Here is a 21,192-nt window from a genome sequence, read left to right on the forward strand (position 1 = left end):
TTACCTGTATAGTATTAGACGTTAAAGTGACGGATACGTCCTCGCACGAGCTTCCGGCAATGTGGGTTCTTATATCCAACTTGTATAGTCAAGTGTGTCTATAATTACATAAAAATGCAGATGTACACTTCGTGGAAAGAGCAGATATAAATATAGCAACATGTGTCTATAAGGTATATTGCTGAATAAACGACAGGATATCCAGAAAGGTCATGAAGCGTCACGCTGGTTGTATGAAATTTACTAAAAAGACGTTGCCTAGTTCAAGGTCTTCTGCGCCTTAGACTCGCCAGTCCGCCCCTGAGCGGCGTCGTAGAGAGCCTGGATATCCGCCTTCCACTGGTCCACTTTGAGCCTCAGGATGCGTCGGTCATAAGTCAAGACTGTAGACGATCGCAAGTCAGTATGCTGCGCCTGAGGTACAAGAAATAGTAAGATGCGAGGGGAAAAAAGGTTCGAGACTTACATCCATTGACTTCACCCTCCACGTCGGTCGTCTGGGTCCAGACGGCGCCGCTGCAGGCATACCTCTCGATCTGCTCCCGAAGCTCCGACATAAGGATGTGGCCGCGGTAGTTATAAGCTTCGAGATCGGCATCGAGCTCATAAGTCTGGTTGATAGCGTTGACAGCGTCCGTAACTTTCCAGAGACTGAGCGGAGTGGTCTTGTCAGCATTGATATTTCAAAAGGGGGGTGTGATAGGTGGAGCGCCGAAAACACATGTGCTATTGACCTGAGGAATGCGCCGGTGTTAGAGAGACTTACTTTTCTGCAGAGACATTGTGTCCAATACCGCCAAACTCGCCCTGAATGGCAATGCGCTTGGGGTCGTGGGGAGAGGAGTTGAGCGAGTAAAAGGGCGTGCCACATTGCGGGTTGGCGTAATGGTGGTTGTCGTGGAAGTCGCCGGCGCCGTGGTCGTACCAACCCGAGGTCGCGTCGACGAGCCGAGTGGGATCCAGCTCCTTGGTGCGGGTGGCCAGGTCGAATTCGGGATAGTAACCCTGAGTGATTTGACCCCACCCTTCATTGTAAATGACCTAAAGCGAGTAGTGCGTCATCAGTAGGGGTGTCGTAATGGGAAGGATTGGAAGGATTCACGGAATCCTTCCAAATTCTGGGGATGCAACGTACCCATGTGTAAATGCTGGGGTAGCTCTTGTGTTGGTCAATCATGATCTCGAACTGCCTCTCAAACTCGGCCTGCTGGGCGGCGTCCGGCTTTCGGTTACCATCATCAGTCAAGGCCGGCATGTCCTGGATCACAAGCAGGCCCATCTGGTCGCATGCTTGGTAAAACAGAGCTGGCTCGACTTTGATCTACGTTGTGATTGCTGGATCAGTTTCTGGTGCCCGAGGTAATGTAATGTTCGCCGCCAGTAGAAAGGCGGGGCCTATTTGAACTTACATGCTTTCGCACCATGTTGAGACCCAAGCTCTTCAACACCTCGAGATCATAGACCATGGCCTCGCGACTCGGGGGAGTGTGAAGGCCATCGGGCCAGTAGCCCTGGTCCAGAGTGCCGAAGTGGAAGAAGAATTTGCCGTTGATGAGCGGTCGAAGAATGCCGTCGACTTCACCGACTGAGACCGTCCTGAAACCAGTGTAGCTTGTCACTTCATCGTCCTTGTTTGAGACAAGAATGTCAGTAAAACGTCCCAAGTGTTCAGGTTTGGATAATACTCACGCCCAACTTGATGCTCAGGTTATACAGGTTAGGTGACTCGGGTGACCACAGTTTGGGCGACTCGACCAAGAACTCAATAGGCGTGTTGCTGGAGGCCTCGTGCGACATGATAGACACGCCTTCGTTCCCGACGACCGAAATACTGAGTTTGTCGTTCCCTCCGGATGTCGCGACCTGCATCTTGACTGTGAAACTATCAGTCTAACCCGGTGACATTAAGCGCGCTGCCTCGTGGAAGACCGTCTCTCTTTTAGTTCTCTGCGACTTACCCTTGCCATCGGCATCCGCCGAAATGTCCAGCTTCTGGATGTAGTTCTGCGGCACCGACTCCATCCACACCGTCTGCCAGATGCCACTGCACGCGCGGTAGAAGATGTGAGACGGGTCGACACGCTGCTTTCCCATGGGGATGTTGTAGCCCATGCCATCAGTCGGGTCGAAAATATGCACGTGTCTATCACGAGGTGACACAGGTTAGTCAGGATACACAGGAGCCCTCGGTGGAGAGAAGATATCACTCTGTCTACGTACAGCGTGTTAGTGCCATTGGGACGGACAAAGTCGGTTACGTCGAAGTTGAAGTGCCAGTAGCCACCTCTGTGGAACCCGGCCTTGCGCCCGTTGACGAAGACTGTAGCTTCGTAGTCGACGGCCTCGAAATTAAGCATGATTCGGCGTCCCTTCAGGGCCCAGTCGCGTGGGACGGTAAATTCTCGCGTCAACCAGGCATACGTCACATTGATGTCCTGAACCCCTGAAAGCCCACTCTCCAAGCAAGATGGGACGAGAACATCTGCCGCGTTCGTGAACGACTTATAGGATATTTGGTCAGCCGGCGGCACATTCAACGCGTCTTTCTTTTCTCTAGTTGGTGCAACTCGAAATGACGGGTACTCACTTCATTGATGGGCGCCATGCGGGCCTCAAACGCATTGGCTCGTCTGTACTTCCAGATACCGTTCAGATTCTGCCATTGGGGGCGCCGAAGGAGCGGTCGCGGGTACTCTGGCCACGGGTTCGTGCCGACCTTGTAAGTCCATTCCGTGTCTAGCGGAGGCGTCTGTACTTGATAGCCAAGCACCTGGGACACCACGGCGAGCACACCGAAGAGGACTTGGCCGCGGATATGCATCTTGGTGTCAGAAGAGTCACAGACCAGACAAGCTATAGCTTATTCTTCTCACTGGCTGTGGTCCTAGTTGACACGGGCTTGGAGGGGACGTGTGAAGGGGGAGGAAAGGATAAACCCTGAGTTGGTAAGAGAAGGTTTCAAGGTCCCGTAACGCAACGCCACCAGCAGGGCCTTCGAGGAAAGGGACAGACGGCTCATGTTATATAGACCCCGGGACTCCCGCTGATCGGTCATTTCTCGCACGAGAGGCTTGCTTACCAGCGTGTCCTAACATCGTAGAACTCTCCAATAGCCGTCGAGCCGGTTTCCGACCTTCCTAATCCCGATACCATCCTCGCTTCCTTGGAAGACGTCGTACCTAAGGCCGCCCACTAAGGCCAAGCCGGAAAACGAAAGAGCGGTGCGGTCAGGCTACAGATGCAGGAGTATGCGTGGGTCAGTTGGCTCGACTAGCCGACTTGCAACTGACATCGAGAGCTGGACGAGTACCGCAGTGAGGTAATGGAAGAGAGTGAAAGTACACAGTCGCCATGCTACGGACGGCGCCCGGATCCACGAAGAAGCTCCACCGATGTAAGTATCCCTGGACTTGCATGGGCAGCCAGGCTTTGCGACCCAATTACGGCGGGATCCAAGGTATCTGAGATGCACAGGGTACCTTGGTATCGACTCATCTCGTTGGTGCAACGTAGTAGCCCAGCACGGGATTCGCTGGAGAGGCATTGACTCTCTAAAATTGACTTGCGGCGTCGCGTGCTAGGGATATCTGAGTGACTGACGTAGGACCATGGGTAGCTAATGCACGCGAAGTGACTAGCCAAGGCAGGCTAGCGATGTGACCGAATCACCGTCCACCTAGGTAGGTATACTTGACCCAGCCCCAGCTCTCGAGGGCGGTTTTCGGCAATGCAGTGGATTTCTCATGGCCATGATGTCGCGTGGGAGGATGGCAGTTTGCCGGACCGACTAAGCCCAGGAGAGCAAGCCTTACCTGCAGTTGTGGCTCCCTGCTACGGGCAATATCGTCTGTGACGGGCTGTAAGCCGATTCCAAGCTTCGGCCTATAGTAGCCCTAGTTCCAGTACAGTATCGACCTGGAAGCTGGAGCCCTCGCCCCAGAGGTGAAGAGTAGATAGGTATTAGGTTAATGAAAGTCAACTCATCATCGAGGTAAGAGAAACGGCAAACTCGAGAACCGACAGAGCTCACCGCTCAATTGGGAAAAACAAAAAACAAAACAAAAAAATCAAAGTGAATCACGGTTTGCCTTCGATAACTCCGCATATCTCAATTTGCGCCTGGCCGTGCTCACTCTCCATCATGTGGCTCGGTGATTCAGCCAAGATATGATATCTCAATAGCAGGCAGCAGAGTAATGGTGCCGAGCGCGGGTGTTGTAACCTGTTGTAACTTGTCACTTCCATGTACCAGCTCCCGGGCTGTGCCGGCCTTGGGCAAGTTGGGCCCTCGCCAGTGGCAGATGATCATCACTTTTGGCGACTCGGCAGAAGATTGAGGGGGAATACCGACGAAATGGCCCGAAGGAAAAGATGACGGCCTACCGTCTCTCGTTCTCTGGTGGAGGGTATAAGGAAAACCTGCTGGCAGACTGCTGGCACCAATGATGGGCAATGTTTCAAGCTGGAGAACATGTGGAGTAAGCAATCTAGAATGCCATCTGGCACATGTAGAAAAATGCTGCTCGACCAGTGAGACAGATCTAAACGAGGGCCTATGAAGTGATTGTCCACGAAAATGACATGATGGTTCATCACGGGGTCGACAAAATGCTGAACGGCCAAGGCCCGAGACTGCCCTTCGCACAATCCGGACTATCGAAGGGAGTGTGGAAATGTATGCGAGCAAGCAGCAAGCGGCAAGCAGGTTGTCTATCACTTGTCGTCTGGGCGTTACTTTTCTTACTGCTGCGGGGAACCTTGGAGAAGGTATGTCGTGTGGGAAAGGCGATCTCCAACCCAGCACCAGCACCAGCCCACGGAGACTTTGGAACCTTGGCTGCTTGGCATGCACCCCTCCAAGCCACCCGTCGCCTTAAACGCCCCGTAGCAAGCGTACAGTAGCACAAGGCAAAAGAAAGTACGTGCCTAGCGCCCCCCATCCCCCACCCCCCTCGGTCGGCCCCTCCTCCCCAGCCAGTGCCGCGAGGGAAGATGCGGGGAGGACCAGCTAGAAAAAGTAGCTGGACGCAAGGCTCGTGATGCTGGGGGGCAACCCACCTCGAATGCAATGTATGTAAGGGTCTTTGTATCCCCTCGAGTGCGGCAGCCCTCGACATATCTCGTGACTACCTAGAGGCTCCATGCCCAGAGCCGAATCAATGAAAATTAATTCTTCACGAGACCCTCCGGCTTCTACACCCACTTTCCAAAAGCGATGACATCGTGACAAACATGAGGTATCCTGGCGCAAGCCCAAGGGTGGTTCGCCAAGCCGGGAGTGTTTGACTCGCTTCGGGGGTGTGCTCGAATCTCACTCGAGCGATCGAGGCTGTCGAGGATCGAGCGAGCGATCAGTCCGACGACACTGCCAGGGCTTTTCTTTTCCCTCCCCTCCTCGACTTCACTCCATCCCTTCCGGCAGCAGAGAAAAAACAACAGCTTTCGGTTTCCATTTTTAATTCCTGGAAACTTACACCAGCGCATGTACGTCGTAGTGCTAGTATGCAGTCGGTCTAGTGCCAATCCTTGATCCGTGGGATGGACGAGTTGAGTCGGCCGATACCTCCCTCGGTCTCTCCCACCCTGTAGGTATTGTAGAACCTAATATCTTCAGTACGTTCAATAAACAGCAGACTCAGCCGGCCGGCACTTTGAGGTATATATCACATAGCCCACTGTTATAGGACTTCTTTGCACTGCACTTTTTAGGTACGTCTTCTCTTCAGCGTGAATATGAAAGTGCTGACCGGAGTATCGTGCCGGAGAAGACGCGGTGGTCACCACATGGCCGCAGGCCGCAGCTGCCGTGCTCGCCCCGACTGCACAGAGCAAGCGAGTACCCGCCGTGTGCGACCGACCACCTTTCTCCAGTTCGGATATTGCACTCATACATACATAGTTAGAACCCCCCCATGCCCCCTCGACCCCGTAGCCTGCGAGTCATGGAAAATTAAGCTAAAATAAAAAGGCCGGCCAAGGGATGCTAGCTCGGGGCAGATAAAAACAGGTCTAATCGTCGATGTATATATTACCCCTTAAAAGATTGTTAATTTTTTAGATTAGACGTACTTTTATACTGATTATATCTAATAAAAATAGACCTTTTTACGTTATAACGAGCTTTCGGTATAGTTTTATATTAGTAGGGTTATTTTATTAACGTTTTAAGTAATTATTATTTTTTAGTATTAATTACGAGAATTTATAATAAATATATAATCGATTTACTTTCGTATTATTTAATGTAATCTTTTATTAAATAACTTTTTATATAATTATCGACTAGTTTATTAATTAAGCTTTATTTTTATATATTAATATTATAGTTATAATAATTTATAATTTTTACGTATATATTAATAATTACTCTACTACGGCGCACTTTAAAATAGGCTTTTAATAACCTTGCTAACTAGAGTAGGGCAAGGGCGTGCGAGAGATAGCTCGAGCGCTACTTAACTTTTCCCTATTTATTTAAATAAGGAAATCGTTCCGGTAAAGCTAGACCTTTTCCTTTTTTCCTTATCTTTTTCGGTTTTTTATAATAAAATAATAACTTATAGTTTTATTTCCCGAATTATTATAATTATAATATTACCGAAAAGAATTTAATTTATTAAGCTTAAAAAAACTTTACGAATATCCTATTCTTTAGAAATTAAAACTTAAATTAATTTCGATTAAATAAGGTAATTAATTAAGATAATCGCCGGCTTAAAAGAACGTGATATACACGTAAATAAGCTTGTAAGTCGATACGTTTTAATATCGATAATATTAACCGTTTTTTCGCGAGCTTAAAAAAAGTATACCGCGCGAAATTCCTTGTTAATTAAACGTGTATTTTTCGTTTATTTTAGCGTAAACCCGATAAACGTAGGTAATTAAAGCATTATTACCGGGCACGAAAGTAAAAACTTTTTATTTAATATTAAAAGTAATTTAAAATAAAAAGTTACCGCCCCCGAATTATTTTATTAATTATATTAAGTCGAGGTTAAATTTAAATTACGAACGCTTTTTTTCCTACTAACGTTTTTAATATTATAAACGAAAATATTAAAAAAAAAGATTAAACGATTAATTATTATATATAATTTTTATTATAATATTTCCCAAATATTTTTCGTAGTTTTTATCGAAACCGCGAAGACTTAATAGTTTAAATATAAAGGCTTAATCGTTAAAAAATATTTCGATAAAATATATAAAAAAAACTTAATCGTTGTTTAAAAAGAGTTTAAATTGGGAATTTTTTTTATAATAAACTTTAAGGACTAAGCCTTTAATTTAATAAAAATTTCTAAAAACTTTAATATTAATTTAAAAAAAAAGCTATATATAAACTACCGTTTTCGGCGAAAAAGATTTAAATAATAACGTTAATTAAGAGAATAGTTAAAATAAAGGATTAAATAAAGATAGTAAGCTTATCGAAAAAGAGAAAGACTTTATATTAATTATTATTATTACAGTTATAGTAATTCGGGAGGCAAGGCTATAGGTTATTATTTTATTATAGAAAACCGAAAAGATAGGGAAAGAAGGAAAAGGTCCAGCCTTGCCGGGACGATTTCCTTATCTAAATAGGTGGGGAAAAGTCAGGTAGCGCTCGGGCTATCTCTCGTACGCCCTTACCCTACTCTAGTTAGTAAGGCTACTAAAGGCTTATTTTAAGGTGCGCCGTAGCAGTTATAAAAAGAAACGAAAAAATTTAGTAATTAAATTAATATATTATTAATCTCTTAATTCGAAACCGAGGAGTTTCGGTTTAAATAAAAGAGATAACCCGTATTAGCGTTATATCGTTTAATAGTTTTAAGCGAAGCATTAAAATATTTAACCCCCCTTTATTTATTAATAAAAAAGATTTTAAAATTAAATTCGATTATTAGTTTATAACCTTAATGGATAAATTAAAAATAAATATTAATTATTATTTTATCGATAAGAATAAGTATATTTATATTATTAACCGGGTTAATAATAAAGCCGTTAAGAATTTATACCCTTTCGTTATTAACGAATAAAACGACCCTTTAATTAAAACTTTTAAAGATTTTTTAAATTATTTATATAAATAATATTATAACTTTAACGCTTATAAAAAAGCTTATAAAGCCTTTCGAAACTTAATTATAAAGCTTAATAATAGCTTTTAAACCTTTCAACTCGAATTCGTTAAACTAACCGAACACGCCCGCGTTAAAAAAAACGATTATAAACGGAAATTTAATAATAAATTACCTACCCGATTAAACGAAAAGGTAATTATTAATTATTATAACGATAATATTTCGTTTAACGTAGTTTACCACTACGCGACGCATATTACTTAGCGACGCACCTTTTTTATTTCTCGACTCTTTTATATAAATTAATTTAATTATAACGCTTAAAATTAATTAAAACTATTCGCTATTTAATTCCTCGCTTAATTTTATATTTTTTTTATATATTCGCGCATTATAACCTATTTCGCCGTAAATATTATAACGCTTTTTACTAGTCGCTCTCCGTTTTAACGAACCTTTATTTTTATTTTTATTAGGCGCTAAACGCTTCTTTTTTACTTTCTCGTTTTATAATTATTAAAATTTTTAATAATAAAGGCTTTTTTAAGCTAAACTCGCGACTTTTTAGTTTTCCGGCGCTTAAAAAATACTAAATTAACCTCTTTTAATATATATATTTTATTACGTATAAAGGTTATTTTATAGGCTATTTTAGTTATACTCTTCGTTATCTAGTTTACCGTATTTAAAATCGGCGTCGGAGAGCTTTTTTAATAGGTAAACACCTTCTTTTAATATAAGTAGAGTGCTTAGTTATTTATTAAGGGTTAAACGGCGTTTAAGGGTTATAAGTACTGGCCGTCCTTAAACGGGATAGGTTAAATATAAACGTTTAGAGACGTATATTTAGTTTATTAATTACTTCGTTAAAGTTATAAAGTATTAAACTAAATACGCTAAATTTAAATTTAATGTTAACTTCCGTAAAAACAGTAAAATACGCAGCTTTAAAGGCGATAAAGAACTCGAACTTAGTAATATAATTTATAAAAGCCTTAATAAATAGCTCGATTTTTTTAAATAAGCACGCTTTAAAGGTAAATAAAGTATTATATCGAAAAGTTAAAGTAAGTATAATAAATAGGGAGGTATATTAATAATAATAATATCGTTATCCTAGTAATATACCTCGAATTCGGCCGAAATATAGCTCTCGTAGCCGTCGAAAATTAAAAGGCGGTAGCGATTTTTCGTTTACGATCTAGTATATTTATCGAAGTGTTTAATTTAATTTAGGCTTATCTCGTTATTAATTTAGTTATTAAAAGTCGGTTTAATTACTTAATTACCCGGTAAATTAGTTTTACGGGATTAATTTATAAAGTAATATTAGTTTTAAACGATTAAAAACGGCGAAATATATTAACTTTATAAATTAATGTATTTAATCGCCGTTATTTATTCCCGATTATTAAACTAAACCGACTTCGCTTTTTTATACCGCTTAGTGCGTATTACGACGAGTATTAATTTAATTATGCTTATTATAAAGCCGGTTTCGTTGAAATTTTAAATATTTTCGTTAACGATCCCGTATTTCGTTTTTATATTTATAATTAATATAAACTAAATAAAAATAACTTTAAAATTTTTATAAAAAGCTTTTTAATAATCGTACCGACGATTTATTTTAATTTTTAAATCCGGGTTACGGTCGATAAAGCGTTTAATTTAGTGCTTATCGACGCGGTCGCCGCCGCGCGACGCGGTAAAGAAATTAGCTATATTTTTTTATATTAGCGAAATCGAGAAGTATTCCTCGGATATTTAAATTAATTATATATTTACGAAGTATTTCTTTTTAATTAGATTTATTTTACGTCGTTTCGGTCGGATTTCGCGTTTTAAAGTTCGGCCGTAAATTCGATAACGTAAAATTAATTCGGGTATATTATAAGCTTTTATTATTACTCTTTAATTTATTTAATTCGGTCCGTTTCGTATCGTTTAAATTATTAAAACTATCCGATCTTTTTAGGATTAATTAGGTATTATAATTATAAAAGTATTACGCGTTAAAGTTTAATTATATTAAAATTAAATTAAGGTGCGTCGCTAAGTAATATACGTCGCGTAATAGTAAACCACGTTAATAAATTTTATTTTATTAATTTTTAATACGGTTATTAATAAAATCGTAATTATATTTAACGTAATAGCGTAAAAAAAAGAATAACGTTAAAACTATTAAAAAGAATATTAAACGGAGTATTACTTTTAAAACTAATTCCGCCGATAGCTTCGCTACCGGATCGTTTAAATAAACTAATATTTCCTATCGTATTTTTACCGTTAAAATAAAAGAGTTTTTAATTAAAAGAATATATTTTAATTATAAGAAAATTAAATATTTTTCTTAGAATTATTTTAATAAGAAAACCCTTAATTAATAGTATACTAAGTAAATTAACGGATTAATAGTTTTAATAAAATATAATTTTATTAATCCTAAATCGACTATTTTATTTAGCTTTATTCATTTAAAAAAAACTCTAATAACTTAAAAAACTAAATACTTTAAAGAATTTTAACTCCTTTCTAGGGATATTATCCGAGTTAAATATATAAGATATACTTTTTAATTTCTTATAGACCTGTTTTAAAAGAGACCCTTTTACCTTTATTTATATTATAATAAGTAATGGATTATTTATTATTACTATTAATATATTTACGAATACGGGAATTAACGGAAAGCTATTTATAAATATAAAATTAACCCGTAAAATAATAAAGCGACTAAACCTTTAATAATTAATTAAGTTTTAACTTAAAATTATCGAAGGATACGACGGTAAATCCTTTTAATTAATTAATATCGCCTTCCTTTTAAATTTTAAAATATAAAGATATAAAACACTTTTTATATCTTTCTTTATAATTAATATAAAGTATAATTTTATTATCGAACGAAAATAGTTTAAAGACTGTAACGTTATAATAAACTATCGAAAAAACGGTTAATTTTTTTAAAGGATTAATAGAAAACCTAAACTTAAAATATCGATATTATAAAGGTAAGATAGCTTTTAAAGAAACCCGAGTATAATTAAAACGTTACTTAAAAATAAAGAAAAATATTTATCGAAGATAAACGAAAGGGGATAGAGCTTTTTTTAAAGCCTTAATTTAATTATTAATAACCTATTATAATAAATAAACCGGAAACCCCGAGCGATAGCCCGTCCCTAGGTTAGCCTAAGGAACCGGAGGTAATTTTTTCGGCTACTATAGAAATAATCCGATAACGTATCGAATAACTTATTAAAGAATAAAAAGTAAATAGCTAAGGTTAAATAATAAAGGGATCGATATTACCCCGTTATATTATATTAAAACCGCCTCCGAGGGACCGGTTTAAAGATCCCGAGATTTTTAAAATAAACCGTTAACTTAATAAATTACTAGTTTTACGTTTAATTAAAAAACTTTTACTTAAAAAGGGTCGTCCCTCGAAAAACCCCCTTACGGGTTAAAACGAGACGGCGTAAAATAATATAAATTAAAGCCCGTTAAGGTATAAACTTTAAACGTAAACGGATTTTTTAACGATATCGGTTTTAATATTATAAAAATCGTATACCTAAGCGATATTAATTAAGTTATCGATTTTAAAAGCGATTTCTTATTAAACGACGAGGAAACCTTAAAATAAAAAGTTAAAAAAGCTATATCTTTTAATTATTATAAATATTACGATATTTTTAATGAAACCTAATTTAATATTATTACACCGTACCGGGGAGGCGTAAATAATTATCGAATAAACTTAAAAAAAAGAGCCTTAAGGACTTAAAATTTAGCTTACTTTATAAAATACCTTTTAAGGAATTTAAGGTTTATAAAAAATACGTTACCGCTACCTTAAAAAATGGTTTTATTATTAATAATCTTACGTCGTAAATAGCGCTTATTTTAATTATATAAAAGGCTAATAAAAAACTATATTTCTACGTTAATTATCGTAAATTAAATATATTTATTAAGAAAAACCGATATCCGTTACTATTAATTAACGAGATTTTTAATAAGATAATTAAAGTTAAGATATATATTAAGATCGATATTCGTTAAGTATTTTATAGGATTCGTATAAAACTTTAAAATTAAGATTTAACGATATTTCGAATTAAATATAAATCTTTTAAATATTAAGTTTTCCCCTTTAAACTTATTATTAACCCTGTAACGTTTTAACGGTTTATTAATAAGATTTTAATAAAGTACTTAAATTTATTTTATAGCGTTTACTTTAACGATATTTTAATTTATTCGGAAAGCGAGGAAGAGTATATAGAATATATTAAGAAAGTATTATAAAAATTAAGGGAAGTAAGTTTTTAAATTAATATAAAGAAATACGAATTTTATATTATTAAGATTAAATACCTCGGCTTTATAGTAGGTATAAACGATATAAAAATTAACCCCGAAAAGATTAAAGCTATTAAGGATTAAAACGCCCTTATTAATATTAAAGCTATTTAATCTTTCCTTAAATTCTATAATTACTATCGACGTTTTATATATAAATATAGCCGTATCACTAAACCTTTAACGAATTTAATTAAGAAAGGTTTTATTTTCGTGTAAATTAATAAATATTAAAAGGTATTCGAGAGGCTAAAGAAATTACTCTTAAAAGCGCCCGTATTAATACACTTCTTTTACGATAAAAAAACCTAAATCGAGACCGATATATCGGATAGTATTTTAGTTAGCGTCCTACTTTAAAAGGAGGGACTTAATAATAAATAATATCTTATATATTTTTACTTCGAAACGATATAAAAAGCCGAGTATAACTATTTTATTTAGGATAAGGAAATATTAATAATAATAAAAGCGTTTAAATATTAAAAAGCGGAATTAATAAAATTATAACGATTTTAATTATTTCTCGTAATTATTAATTACGAAATATTTTAATATTTCGGTATTAAACGATTATTTAATATAAAATAAACGGTTTAAGCCGACACGTTATTATAATATAATTTTATAATTACTTATAAGCTGGGGGAAAAAACGTCTTCGTTAATATACTTTTTAAAAAAGCGGATAATTTTAAAACTTAAAAAGATAGGAAAAACGCTTAATGAATTATAGCTTTATTTAAACTAGCCTTTTTAAACGTTATTTAAGCTTTAAAGAAAACGCGTTACTTAATTAAAAAAAGCGAGCTTTTAATTATATTTAATCGAAAAGCTACTCGAACGCTTTAAATATAAACTTATTAATACCCTTTTATACAAGAATACTATATATTCGAGGTTAAAAATATATAAATAAAGAGCTTAAAAAATAAAATATAAAAATAAACTATTAATAAACGATTTATTCTATTTTAAGGCCGCTTTATTATACTCGACGAAGGCGACTTTTAAACCTATATAATTAATGAGGTTTACTCTCTGTTACGGCGCACCTTAAAACAGGCCTTTAATAGCCTTGCTAACCAGAGTGGGGCAAGGGCGTGCGAGAGATGGCCCGAGCGCCACCTGACTTTCCCCACCTATTTAGATAAAGAAATCGTCCCGGCAAGGCTAGACCTTTTACTTTTTTCCCTATCTTTTTCGGTTTTCTATAATAAAGCAATAACCTGTAGCCTTGCCTCAGGAATTACTGCAACTGTAACACTCTCGGACCTTTATAGTACACTTAAGAAAGAATAAAACTAAGTAGCTAATATAAATAAAATACTGGTGGCTAAGATTAAATAAAGATTACGATATATTCGTAATTAACTATATAAAATATAAGCTAAGTAAGGTTCCTCGCGATAAAACATTAGGCTTTTTATATTTATTATTAATTTTATTATAACTTTAAAACGTTATCGCGGTAAACTTTAAAATAATATTTAAAAATAAAAAAGGAAACGATAATATAATATTATAAATTAATAAATTAAGGAAATAAATATAAAGTATCGTTTACCGAATAATTATTACCGTAACCGAAATAGCTCGACTATATTACGAAGGATTATACCGGATATATAATTATTTTTTAGTAATAATTTTAAACCGAGGATTATAATTTATCTCCGCTTTTATAAATAAAGTATTAAAAATCTTAGGAATTAAATAAAAATTATTTTCGGTAAGTTATTTTTAAACGGCGGGATAAATCGAAGTAGCGATTTAATATTTCGAGTAAAAATTACGAGTATTTATTAATTATTTTTAAAACGATTAAAACGAAACTTTATCGGCTATAAATACCGACTAGGCTATATTACCTTAAAATTTAATAAAGTATTCCCTTTATAAAATCGAAATAGGGTTCCTTGTAAAATTTATTTAAAATTAAAAGGCTAAGATTAAAAATATAACGAATTTAAAGGAACACGAGAAGCTTAGCCGAATAATTATATAAAATTAAATAGAGCGAATCGTTAATTATTATAAAATAGCTAAAAAAAATATAATTAAAGCTTAATAGAAAATATATAATTAAAAAAATAAATACCGACGGTAACCGGATTTCGATATCGGGGATCGGGTATTTATTATTAAAAGAACTTAATTTTTTATAAGGCTTACCGATAAGCTCGATTATTTTTTAACCCGATAATATTATAAAATCGAACGAAAAATCGGTTATTCGTATTTATTAAAAGTCTTAAAAGGATAGATAAGTTTTAAGGTTTTTTATATAAACCGATTTAGGAAATACCCGAATAACTTTTTAGTCGAATAAGCGGCACGAAACCTTAACGGCGAGGTAATTAAATTAAGCGAAAAAAAAATAGAAGGTACACTATATTACTAGCTTAAGGATTTATTATCGAAAGTTATAATATTAAGTTGAATAAAAAGGATAGGATTTTAATTTAATTTAGTATCCCGTAGAAAACTTTAAAAATATAATTAAATAATTATAGACCTATTATAAATAAAATCCCGAGGCCTTTAATTCCTCGATATATTTATAATATTAATTATAAATAGCCGAGAACGATATATTTAACGAGCTATATAAAGATAATAGTAAACCGGCCGCCCCCGAGAAAAAAATAGTATAATAAAAGGGTCGGAAAAGATAATAATTTAAATAAGAGAATAAGTTTAAATAGTTATAGTATTAATTTTTTACTTAATATATTTCGGGACGAGTTATTTTAAAAGGAGGGGTAATATTACGACGCACCTTAAAATAAGCTTTTAATAGCCTTATTAATTAAAGTAAGGTAAGGGCGTACGAGAAATAACCTAAGCGTTACTTAACTTTTTCCTACCTATTTAAATAAAGAAATCGTCCCGGTAAGGCTAAACCTTTTCCTTTTTTCCCTATCTTTTTTAGTTTTTTATAATAAAGTAATAATTTATAGCCTTACCTCCCGAATTACTATAACTGTAATATACTCCCTGCTTTTTTCGTTTTTTTATAATAGTTTAAATATTCCTCACTTATTAAAAACCCTTTATTAATATCATTAATATTAGTTTATTTAACGTTAATAATATAAAGCTATTATTTCTAAGTTTTTCTATTATTTAATACTTTATTTAAGCTGGTAAAAATAATTAATAGATTACTTTATTATTACGTTAAAGGATTTTTTAGTTCTTAGTATTAAAAAATAAATAAATTTAGATTAAAAAATATTTATTAGCCCGGTTAAAGCTAATTTTAAAGGGTTTTCCTTTACTTTAATGCCTTAGTATTTATATTTTTTCGAGTTAATTAAAACCCGATTTTAATTAATTTATTATAGTATTAATTTTAATGAATTAATTTTAATGAATTAATAATGAATTTCTTTAATTAGGTTTTTAAAGATATTATTTATATTAAATTAATTCTCGGTTAATTTATTACTTTTTTTTACCGAGCCTTTTTTTAACTCGCTAGCTTTTCGTTATTCTTATTTTAATTAAACAGTTTAACGCGAGCAGTTAAAATTAAACCTTTAATTATATAATAATAGGGTTTATAACGAAATTTATCGGTAAAACCGCGATATTATTATACGCCGATAAGAATAGGTTTAAAGTAATATTATTATATACATATAAACTTACGAAATTATAATAGAGGAAAGGATTTAAATTAAAATATTATATTGTTATATATATTTTTCTAGTAATAAAATTATTAATACTTTAAGCTTTATTTATTTATAAGTATAATATATAATTACAGTTAACGTTTATTGTATTTATTATAATAGCGAGAGAGCCGATATAATTAAAATAGTATAAAAGAAAATAATTAAAGATTAATTTAATAATTAAATACTATTTAAGCTTTTTACACCTTAAAATTAATTTAATTAATATATATTTATAGTTAAATTATTCGATTAAAAATCGGTTATATATACTTTTTAAAGATAAAGTTTTCGAGGGTCCTTTAATTATATCGTATTAAGTTAATTATTAAATATTATTATAAACGCCTCGAATTTATATTAATATATAATAGTTTAACCGAGGATAATTAGGAAAAGGTTATATTTATTAACGAGAGTTAAATTAATAATATTATTACCGGTTAAAAAAAGTTACTTTTATTCTTAGTGAAAATGTTTCGGCTTATATTAAATTTAAGTATAAGCGGTATAATTAAATGTTTTAAGGCTCGATTATTAAAAGAAGCACCGGCCTTTTAATTATATAAGTAAAAGCTTAAGGGACGATTATTTTTATTACTTATTAATAATATATTCAACTATTATTTTTATAGTTTATTAAGGTTAGTTTTAAATATTAATTTATTTAAAATAACGTACCGGTTTATAAATCGAGATTAATTATATAAAAGGTGCACGAATCTAGGTAGTAGCGATAGGTAAGGGGTAGTGAAAGGATAAAACTAACGCTTATACTTTTATATTTTTAAGGGGCCTAAGTCTTTATATATATAGGGCAGCGGAATAGAGCCGGAACCGGTACGTAAGCGCCCCGTTCCCTCTACTCCTGTTATAAATTAAAGCTTAAATTACTAAAGATCTTTTATTAAATCGATTTATTAACTTTCTTTTTAAGCGTTTTAATTTAAATACGATTAAAAACTTTTAGTTTAAAATTAAAAAAGATTATCGAAGACCGCTATTTTTACGAACTCGGTGATTAAGCTTTTTTATATAAGATTTAGCGTATTTTCGAGGAGATTAAATATTTTTTTAAGGCTAGCTTAATTAATACTATAGCGACTTTAAATAATTATTATAAATAATAACGCGTTAATTTATTATTAATTTATTAACGTGGTTTATTATTACGCGATGTATATTATTTAGCGACGTACCTTTTTTTATTTCTTAACCTTTTTATATAAATTAATTTAATTGTAACGTTTAAAATTAATTAAAATTATTCGTTATCCGATTCTTCGCTTTATTTTATATTTTTTTATATATTCGCGTATTATAACTTATTTCGCCGTAAATACTATAGCGCCTTTTATCGGTCGCCCTCCGTTTTAACGAACCTTTATTTTTACTTTTATTAGGCGCTAAACGTTTCCTTTTTACCTTTTCGTTTTATAGTTACTAAAATTCTTTAATAATAAGGGCTCTTTTAAACTAAACTCGCGATTTTTTAATTCTCCGGCGTTTAAAAAATACTAAATTAACCTTTTTTAATATATATATGTTATCGCGTATAAGGGTTATTTTATAAGCTATTTTAATTATACTCTTCGCTATTTAGTCTATTATATTTAAAATCGGCGTCGAAGAACTTCTTTAATAAGTAAATACCCTTTTTTAATATAAATAGAGTATTTAATTATTTATTAAAGGTTAAACAGCGTTTAAAGGTCGTAAGTACTAGCCGTCTTTAAACGAAATAAGTTAAATATAAACGTCCGGAGACGTATATTTAGCTTATTAATTACCTCGTTAAAATTATAAAGTATTAAACTAAATACGTTAAATCTAAATTTAATATTAACTTCCGTAAAAACAGTAAAATACGCGGCTTTAAAAACGATAAAAAACTTAAATTTAATAATATAGTTTATAAAAGCCTTAATAAATAGCTCGATCTCTTTTTAAATAAACACGTTTTAAAAGCGAGTAAAATACTATATCGAGGAATTAAAACAAGTGCGATAAATAAGGAGATATATTAATAATAATAATATCGTTATTTTAATAATATACCTTAAATTCGGTTAAAATATAGCTTTCGTAGCCGTCGAGAATTAAAAGGCGGTAACGATTTTTCGTTTACGATTTAATATATTTATCGAAGTGCTTAATTTAATTTAAGCTTATTTTATTATTAGTTTAATTATTAAAAGTCGGCTTAATTACCTAGTTACCCGATAAATCGATTTTATAGAACTAGTTCGCGAAGTAATATTAACTTTAAACGATTAAGAACGGCGGAATATATTAACTTTATAAATTAATATATTTAATCGCCGTTATCTATTCCCGATTACTAAGCTAAATCGATTTCGCTTTTTTACGCCGCTCGGCGTATATTATAATAAATATTAACCCGATTATATTTATTATAAAGCTAGTTTCGTCGAAATTCTAAATGTTTTTATCGACGATCTTATATTTTATCTTTATATTCGCGACTAGCGTAAATTAAATAAAAATAATTTTAAAATCCTTATAAAGAGCCCTTTAATAATTATACCGACGATTTATTTTAGTTTTTAAATTCGGGTTATAGTTAATAAAGTGTTTAATTTAATATTTATCAACGCGGTCGCCGCCGCGTAATACGATAAAAAGATTAGCTATATTTTTTATATTAATAAAATGGGAAAGCATCCTTCGAATATTTAGATTAATTATATATTTACGAAGTAACGTAATCCACGGTCTAATTAAATACACGGTCTAATTAAATATTTTTTTTTAATTCCGTATAACTTATATTTTATACCTTATATTTTTATTACCCACGATAGTAAATTAATAGAAAAAAAACGATATATAACTAATGTTCTAAGCGTTTTAAAAAACTTTAAATTACGCGTACGAGCCGTAACGCGAATATATAATATCCCCTATATAATTTTACGTTATCGGCGTCGCGGTAATATTTTACGACGAAATATATAATCGTTAACGTAAAAGTTTATAAATTTTAAAAAATAATTAATCGTATAATATATAATTAATTTAAATTTACGATCGTTTTCGCCTCGAATAAATAGTATTAAAAATATAGCGAATTAATTATTTAATTTACGCGACGCGAAACGCGTCGGCGTTAATTAAGCTTTTAATTTTATACGACGATAACTAGATTTTCGGACGCGTTTTAACCGAAGAATCGATTATTAGAAAGTTTTTTATAAAAATCTCGACGCGTATTACGCGTAGTTTATTTTTATACGGAATATAATTAATAAGTATAAAATTTAAAAAAAAGAATATATATAATTTCGACGAAACCGGATTTTTTATAAGTTAAATTTCGTTCGAAATAATCGTAATTACTTTTAATTAACGCGGAAAGCTTAAAGTAATATAGTAAAAAAACCGGGAATAGGTTATAGTAATATAAAGCGTTAAATTATACGGTTATACTATTTCTCCGTACATTATTTTTACCGGGAAAACGTACTTCTTTTCTTAATACGAAAATAGCTTATTATTAAAAGACTAAATAATCGTAATTATTAAAAATAATTAAATTATAAATAAAAAAACGAGGACTAAATTCGATACTTCGATAAATACACGAAGTTTCGTACGAAAAGTATTTATCGCTTATTAATCTTTAACGGCTATAAAAATTATTACTTAATAATTTTCGAGCTTTACTATAAAAAAAACTCGATTATTATATTTTATATACTTTTTTATTCGTTATATAAGCTTTAATCTTTTAATATCGGCTATTTTTATATATTAAAAAAAGCGTACGAAAAAAAAATTAAAAGTTTTATACGAGCGTATATTACTTATATTTTAAAGGAGGACTTCTTACTAGCGTTTTTAAAAGCATTCTAAGCGAATTTTACTGTTTTAAATATATAAGGAGATTTTTAAGGGACCGAACTCGTTTCGTATAATCCGGAATATATTATTTTATAATTAAATGTAAAGCTACGTACTTTAATACTTCCTAGGACGTTTTTCGGCCTACTTATTCCTTAAAAATTAAAAACCCTAAATAACTCGATTAAGGCCTAATCTTAAACCGAATACGTTTAAAACCGTATTATACGGCATTAAAATAACTCTCCGACGTCGATTTTAATTAAACTTAACTAAATTACGAAAAATATAACGTAAATAATATACCGGCTCGCTTTTTTAAAAGGTAAAATAACCGTACTACGAGAAATAAATAAAATACTTAATCGGCGCCGCTGTACGAAAAAAAACGGCTATAAAATAAAGGATTATTTCGTATATAAACTAAAAAAAACCTATAACGTGGTTTACCACTACGCGACGCATATTACTTAGCAACGCACCTTAATTTAATTCTAATATAATTAAACTTTAACGCGTAATACCTTTATAACTATAATACTTAATTAATCCTAAAAAGATCGGATAGTTTTAATAATTTAAATAATACGAAACAGACCGAATTAAATAAACTAAAAAATAGTAATAAAAGCTTATAATATACCCGAATTAATTTTACGTTATCGAATTTATAACCGAACTTTAAAACGCGAAATCCGACCGAAACAACGTAAAATAAATCTAATTAAAAAAGAGGTACTTCGTAAATATATAATTAATTTAAATATTCGAAAAATACCTCCCGATTTCGTTAATATTAAAAATATAGCTAATTTTTTTTACCGCGTCGCGTAGCGGCGACCGCGTCGGTAAATATTAAATTAAGTACTTTATTAACCGTAACCCGGATTTAAAAATTAAAATAAATCGTCGGTACGATTATTAAAAAACTTTTTACGAGGATTTTAAAGTTATTTTTATTTAGTTTATATTAATCGCGAATATAAAAGCGAAATACGGGATCGTTAACGAAAACATTTAGAATTTCGACGAGACCGGCTTTATAATAAATATAATCGGGTTAATACTCGTCGTAATACGCGCCGAGCAGCGTAAAAAAACGAAATTAGTTTAATTTAATAATCGGGAATAAATAACGGCGATTAAATATATTAATTCGTAGGGTTAATATATTCCGCCGTTTTTAATCGTTTA

At 32.9% G+C, this 21,192-nt stretch overlaps 1 protein-coding gene across 1 annotated transcript; it reads right to left on the reverse strand.

The window, feature by feature from the left end:
- Nucleotides 1-258: 258 nt before the first annotated feature.
- On the reverse strand, nucleotides 259-2,821 carry PG986_011758 (Glycoside hydrolase family 2 immunoglobulin-like beta-sandwich; the record flags this gene model as incomplete). The annotated part of the gene is made up of 9 exons (XM_066847980.1): nucleotides 259-383; nucleotides 467-651; nucleotides 767-1,041; nucleotides 1,136-1,321; nucleotides 1,410-1,628; nucleotides 1,690-1,874; nucleotides 1,959-2,143; nucleotides 2,221-2,501; nucleotides 2,588-2,821. 9 exons carry the CDS (start codon nucleotides 2,819-2,821, stop codon nucleotides 259-261), a joined length of 1,875 nt encoding a protein of 624 aa, XP_066694676.1.
- Between the last annotated feature and the right edge of the window lie 18,371 nt (nucleotides 2,822-21,192).

Source organism: Apiospora aurea (genome assembly GCF_038362705.1).
Source record: "Apiospora aurea strain CBS 24483 chromosome Unknown utg000008l_segment0_segment0, whole genome shotgun sequence".
Lineage (NCBI taxonomy): Eukaryota > Fungi > Ascomycota > Sordariomycetes > Amphisphaeriales > Apiosporaceae > Apiospora > Apiospora aurea.